The sequence below is a fragment of the Furipterus horrens genome, unplaced genomic scaffold (genome assembly GCF_987537825.1).
Source record: "Furipterus horrens unplaced genomic scaffold, mFurHor1.1.pri manual_scaffold_10, whole genome shotgun sequence".
Lineage (NCBI taxonomy): Eukaryota > Metazoa > Chordata > Mammalia > Chiroptera > Furipteridae > Furipterus > Furipterus horrens.
Window position 1 is genome coordinate 33,163,781 of NW_028327180.1, and position 7,147 is coordinate 33,170,927.

Consider the following 7,147-nt stretch of genomic DNA (forward strand, 5'->3'; position numbering starts at 1 on the left):
CCCTTTGGTTCGCAGGCTGGCGCTCAATCCACTGAGCCACACCAGCCAGGGCAAGAAAGAAATTTAAAGTCTAAAAAAAATCAAACCACACCTTAAGTATTGTTCAAAGTTGAGCAGCAGACTTTAAAGAGAGAGAGACCAGGTTGATAAATGATCTGGAAAGAGGAACAGATATCTGAGTGGAAGAACAGAGAACACTGGGCTTGTATATCAGTATTCTTAGAGAGGATATGAGAGTTATCTTAAAACACTTCAGGTACTGTATTACAAAACAAGGATTAGACTCTCTGGCTCCCGAGAGAGAGAACAAAGAGTGGAAGTGTAGCTCACTTTAAGGTAACACTGCCCCAAAACCAGAACTGTCTGGAGATGGAGTAGGCGGTCTCCAGAGGCAGTGAATTACAAATCACAGGAAGAAGTTGTTCAGGAGACTGTACAACCTGGGTTGTAAGGCAGTTACTATTTATCTGTTTTATGTCCCAGATCCCTGGGAGAATCTGGTAACAGTGGACACCATTCTCCTCCTGGCAAAACATACAAATTCACAATAACAAATGTTTGCAAGTAACGTCAGGAAAGCTCCAAGTAAGAATTCTTAGTAAGAATCTCTAATAAAAAAATAAAAAAAAAATCTACTGAGCAAGGCACAAGAGCAACTTAAAGCTGTATTTCCTTTAGGCATTCCCCAAAAGATTAAGCCCCTATCCCAGTCAAAAGCGATTTTTCACTTCAATGAAATTTCTTAAGGCATTTACTATTATCTGCCATTTACTTATGCTTATCTTGTTTAAAAAGCTAGCTGTTTCTTGAGGGCAGTGCACCTACTTTTTGTTCATTAATTCACTAAAAATACAGCCTACAAGATTCCGATTTTCAAAATGCTTAAAATGCAGAATCTTAAATCTGAAAGGGACTGGGGGAAACATAAAGCCAACACACAAAGAACCACAGTACAAGGCTATGGTTCTGATATAAGGTAAAAAATAATGCTAGAGAAAATGATTTCCCATGTCATAGGTGACATGAAAAGGCATCTCATGATGGTGCCTTACGTCTTCTACGAACAATTAATTTGACGTGTTATTGACCTGACAAGATGGTGAGCTCTTTCAGTGTTGTATTTGTCTATACATGCCAGCCTGCCATGCTGAACCCTCTATAATGCCTAGCACAGAACAGGTTCTTAAAAAATAACTGCTGAATGATCAATAGAGGCAGCACTCACTGAAGCTAGACCTTGAAAGATGAGAAGGACACTTGAGGTAAGAGAAAGGAAAAACTGTTCTTTTCTCTGATGGAAACTAAAGTGTTTTAATAAAGGACACCAATTAAGGGAACATTTAAACAAATATCAGTATTTCACTGTGATATTTCCATTAGGAAAAAATAATTTAAAATTCTTGATATAACTCACTAATTCAGCTGAAGGTGTCTAGTCATTCAGTAATCACTTCAGAATAATTTTTTTGTTGGAATAAATACCTTTGTAAGTATTCACTTAACAGAGGGTAGTACAGGAAAGAGGCAGGTGAAATATAAATTTAAAAACCAGGTCTGGCCTTCAAGAAGCCAACAATGTAGCTAATGAACAGAGATACAGGTAACTAATGAGAACTTGGAAGAGTAAATAATAAATAAGTGTTATAAAAAACCGAGAAAGCACTGAGGAAGAAGGGATTGATCAGACTGTAAAAGTGACGGAAGCTTCTGCAGGAAATGGCATAACAGAAAACTGGAAGGATGAGTCAGGCAGGTTTCATTCTGCAAAAGGTATTCCCTGACAATATTTGCATAGTTCATTTTGTTCACACATGCCTCTCCCACGTCCCCTCCCACTACCCATACAACCTGCTTTGTAAACAAGGGTTACGACACGAAAAAACATCAATGTGAAGAATGAAATGTGGCCCTGACTGGCGTGTACTGAACGTCCCTCCCATCACCCGGAAAGGTTGCTCCTTCCATTCCCAGTCGGGGAGCGTGCCTGGTGGCGCACCCGTTTCTCTCCCTCTCTTTCTCCCTCCCTTCTCCTATCTAAAAATAAAATCTGTTAAAACGAAAAGAATGAAGTGGGAAGCCAAACTACCTGAAAACCAACGTCTTAAACGAGTAGAAACAGTTTAAGCAGCAAGACAACTTAAGGGAGGGCAGGAGACCAAGCCGAACTGGGCGCCACGTTGAGTCAAGAAAGTGAACCAGGTTGGCGAGTGTCTGCTCCCCAAGGGAAGGTGGGAATCTGAGGCGTTTGGCATCCACGCGCCGCGTACCAAACCCCCGATTTTGGTCCCGCCGGGCTAGGTCGGAAAGGCGGGCGACTTGCGCTGCGTCTCCGACCCGACAGGGATGCAGGGACGCCGGGATGCTCAACCCACCTGGTCCATCTTGGGTATCACTTTATGCCGGCCACCCATCCGGAAGCGCAGCAGGTTGTAAAACTCCTCGGGGTGCCCCAAGCACTTAACGAACTCCATGATAAGAAAAGGATGCCAAGCCCAGGTGACACCAGCCTCAGTCTCAAAATACAGCTGAGGCGGCTCGGCTTGCCCGGCAGGAGTGGAGGCGGGCCCAAAGCGACGACGCCACGCCCACTTCCCGCTAATCTTAACGGGCTTCGGGCTTTCGAGCCACTTCCAGTGGGCTAGTGGGGGTGGACTGGCATGCGCTGATTGGCCAGGGGCGTTCGAACCAGAGAGACGCCGGCCAGTCGGAGGCAGGATAGTCTGGCGTGATGACCACATCCTAAAGCTAACTGAAGGGTGAGAAAGAGGCAGGCGAGCGGGATTGGTGTTCCTACTGGGGGCGGGTCCATTTTCCCTCTGCGTGCCCTTCACCGGGCGTGGGGCGCTGATTGGCCAGGGCGACTCGCACCGGCAAGACGCCGGCCAACCGGCGGCAGGACGAGTATGGCGTGATGACTACGTCCTAGAACTGAAAGGTGATGAAGAGGCAGGCGAGCGGGACTGGTGCTCGTACTGGAGCCAAGGCTTTGTTTTCCTCCCGTTGCCATTCGAGGGACTGCGGGAGCAAACTCAGCCCGCCCGGAACTCAGTGAAGCCCCACTCCTCTGGCCTCGGCGTCCAGTGGGAACCCAGCGGAGACGAGCAGAGTGGGCAAGAGTCCGCCACGATTTTGTCAGTAAGCCCTCCACGTGTTTAGTTTTGTTTATCCTGCTGGCCCAATTCCCTTCCTTGACTTGTTACGTTCGCGGTCGCGCCCGACTGCCGAACAGTTAAAAGGCGTGTGGACCCCCCACCAAGTTGTCAGGTCTTTGTTGCCAAAAGTACACAAACAGTGCAAAAGGTTGGCTAACTCACGTGTGGCACATACACCGCGCAGTACCGTTCACCTGCCTTCCGCACCACATGCAGCCCCGTGGAATACCTGGTATCCAGCCCAGCAATAAAACTCCCGATTTTCGGGCTTCACAACCCCGCAGAGCACTTTCAGTTTTCCAGGGTGATGTCAATCGATCTTCCAGTTTCAGCTACCCTCTTCAACGTGTTTTAGACCCACTTAGTCCCAAAAAAGGATTTTAAGCATTCCCACAAACAAGGGTGATGTGAACTAACTCTAACCTTCTCACAAGCCCTAGAAACTACAGCCCCGACCCTCCAATTTTTTGAAGACAGCAACCAGGATCTTTTGAAATTTGTCAGATCAGAGAGCTGCCTAGAACACTACAACTTCTCTCTCCATTTCACTCAGTCAAGCCAAAGGCTCTACAAGGATCTACAAAGCTCTACATGATTAGCCCGCATCCCCATTACCTCTCTGACATCCAACTTTTACTTTTCTTCTTCTCCGGTCTAATTCCCCTTTCTTCAAGTCGTCGCTGAAATCTCACCTTATTTAGGCCCACCCAGATCATGTTATCACCACCACTGCTGATCCTCCATCCTACTCTAATTTTTTCCCATAATATATTTACTACATTCTAATATAATACGTAATTTACTTAGAATGTTTACTGGCTGTTTTGCCTTGCTGGAATGTAAGCTCAATGATGACAGGTTCATTAACTCACCCACAAGCATTTAGAATCATGCCTGGCACATACCAGGTGCACAAGGAATACTTACTGAATTGAGTTGCATCTGGGATACCTCCTCTTTAATGACCCGCTAACGGAGCAAACTTGACATGTCCATAACTGAAATATCCCATTGAATCGGCTTCTCCTAACAGCTTCCCAGCTGCCAATTATAAAATCCAGACATCATCCCTAACTCCTTTCTCTCCCTACAGCCCTTTGAAATCATCATCAAACCCTGTGGGGTCCAAGAAACAAACATCTGTCTTAATTTCTCCTCTCTGCTCCATCTTGGTGTAAGCCCCATCTCCTCTCCTAAACTATTTTGAGGACGACTTCCCATGTCCCTAAAACATACACTTGATAATGTAACTCTCTTGCCGACAACCCTTCAATTTTAAATTCCTCAAAGGAAATGCCTTCTGCTCTGGCTGGTGTGGCTCCGTGGATTGTGCACCAGCCTGTGAAACGAAAGGTTGCTGGTTCGATTCCCAGTCAGGGCACATGCCTGGGTTGTGGACCAGGTCTCTAGTAGGGAGCATGCAAGAGGCAACCAATTGATGTTTCACTCTCACATCCTTGTTTCTCCCTCCCTCCCCCTCTCTCTAAAAAATAAATAAAATCTAAAAAAAAAAAAAAAAAAAAAAAGGAAATGCCTTCCAAGATAAAATCAAGAATTCTGGCATAGAACAAAAACTTTATCATCATTTGGCATCTACATGCCCTTTTTTGAATTTTAGCTTCCTATCCAGTCACCAGTTCTTTCAAACCCTGACCCAGCCCTGGAAGCACTTCCATTTCTTAAAGAGGCCACAAAATTTTACTCCCCAGGTCTTGGCCTGAGTAATTCACCTGCCTGGATTGCCCTTCCTTGCTTCTCACCTAGTTACTGCCATGCCTTCATTATAGCTCAGGTGGAACACCCTCCCTTCCTTTTCTAAAGCTCACTGGCCTCTCCTTTACCTGCTCTTCAGATTGAAGGAACATCCACTCAACACCGACAATGTGGCAAGCACTGGAAGTAAAGATGAGTAAGATGATGTTCTATCCCCAAAAGCTTCCAGTCCAGAGAAGGACAATTAGAGACATAGTTGGAGCCAATCCAGCTCACACCATCCAACCTAAGTGTCCAACTGAAGACTGCATGTACAAATGCACAAAGATCAGACCACTTACTGTAACAGCGCTCTCACCCACAACCTCTGCAGCAACTGGCCTGGAATGGTCAGCACTTGATCAAGTACTTCTCTATTTTTTGTCCCTGCTTCCAACACAAGACCAACCACAGAAAGCCAAATATGCTCCCCAAACCAATCACTCAAGACACCCCATTACTAGTTATCCTGCTTCCGGCTTCCCCATGCCAACCTCCTCCAATCCAAGCACACCTGATGACCTTGCTTTTTTTCACTATAAAGCTTTCCCACTTCCAGGCCTGCCTCTGAGTCTCTCCCAAATGCTAGTAATGGTTGCTGATGCCCTTGCTATATAGCAATCTCTGATTAAAGAATGACATTTGTTTGTCTTATTTAGCTGGTCTTTATTTCCACAAACCTCAGTACTTCAATCATGTCCAGCGGTTCCTCTCATCCTAAACTTTCTGTATCCTAATTAACACTTGTCTGACTCTTCACCTTACCACGAACCCCTCAAGGTCAGAGACCATGTCTAAACATAACACCTCGCGCAGTGCTTGCCACAAACAAGCCTCTGCTTTTTGTTGAATAACAACGCTTGATATCAGGACTGCTGGATCTTTCACTTATCCTCCCCACCTTCACATAGCACTTCTTTCATAACCTCCTAAAACACTTTTAACACTCTTTGTAACAAGCTGGCCTCCTAATATCAGTGTAGGAGTTTTGTCTCTTTATTCTTGTATTCCCAAACCTAGCATTTAGGAGGCATTTAAGAAATATTTATTGAATAGCTAAGGCCATTGAAACCCAACATTAAATTCCAAGTTTTTCACAATGTCAATAATCTGGAAACTGAAGCTCAATTTGTACTCAGCACATCCCTTGGAATGTGCTGAGTACAAATATTGCACCTCTCCTCACTTCTAAGTGAAACCTGGACTCTCCCTCTCTGCCTCCCTCATCTATGGTTTTCTCAAGCAAAAGCCTCTCTTTAAATCTACCAGGAACATGAACAAGAGGAATAATTCCCACTGTTCAATTCCCCACCCCTGCTGTTTCTGTACCACCATTACCTCTTTTTTCTCATTCAGTCTAGTTAATGTTATCCTTACCCTTCCTCCTTTCAGGACGAAATTAAAGAGCCTCCTGCGATGATGAATTAAATCTTAAGGAAAGGCATTGTAGATGTGGTTCCTGCCAGCTGTCTGCACTTCTGCTTCCCCATTTCTTTCATGTGGAACCCAGTCCATGATGGTGCCAACAACCCATACAACTCAACTGCTGGCTACTTTGTAGACATACTCTTAATGACATCAGCCAGGACTTGCCCAGTGCCTGTGGTGCAACTGTCCAAGCCCAACAGAGAGGGGCCTACAATGTGCGGGTAGTAAGCGTGTGCCCTTGGCTCTTGTTAATGAACCGTGTGACCTCAAGCAAGTTCCTCAGCATATCTAGATTTCGGTTTCCTAATCTATAAAACAAAGATAGTAAGAGTGACTACCTATCTTCATGTGTTTTTTTTTTTATTTTCTTGCAGATTACATGGCAAGAACTAGGCTAAGTGCTTTAATGGTAAGCAATCAGTATTTATGAAGTATTATACAGGTTATAGGTCTGCCATAAAGTGGCTTTCTCCACTGTTGACAACTCTCAATTCCTTAAAAAGGTGAGAGAGAAGGAAAGCCAGAAATATCAGCCACTATTTTTAATTTCACTCACACAAATCACTAACTACTACATGCCAGAGGCTGGGGCAACAGAAGTGAAATCCATCTCTGCTTCCCAAGATGTGCTGCCAATGCAGTGCCCCGAGGGGCAGAAGAGCAGGTCAGATGTGTGCTCATCCCTGCTCCCTGCCCTGATCCTTTCAAGTGGCTCCATCAGGCTACCTCAACAAGTCCCACACAGCCACCTTCACAAAGAACTCAGTCATTTACATTGTAGGAACCATTCCCACCCAATAAAGATGACCAGAGAG

At 45.1% G+C, this 7,147-nt stretch overlaps 1 protein-coding gene across 1 annotated transcript in view; it reads right to left on the reverse strand.

Moving 5' to 3' along the window:
* The window catches only part of FDFT1 (farnesyl-diphosphate farnesyltransferase 1), a 28,294-nt gene extending 25,725 nt beyond the window's left edge, over positions 1–2,569 (reverse strand). The window contains exon 1 of the mRNA XM_090288955.1: positions 2,373–2,569. Coding sequence (XP_090145081.1) covers positions 2,373–2,471 — 99 coding nt within the window. The 5' untranslated portion in view covers positions 2,472–2,569. The remainder of the gene's footprint in view (positions 1–2,372) is intronic.
* Between the last annotated feature and the right edge of the window lie 4,578 nt (positions 2,570–7,147).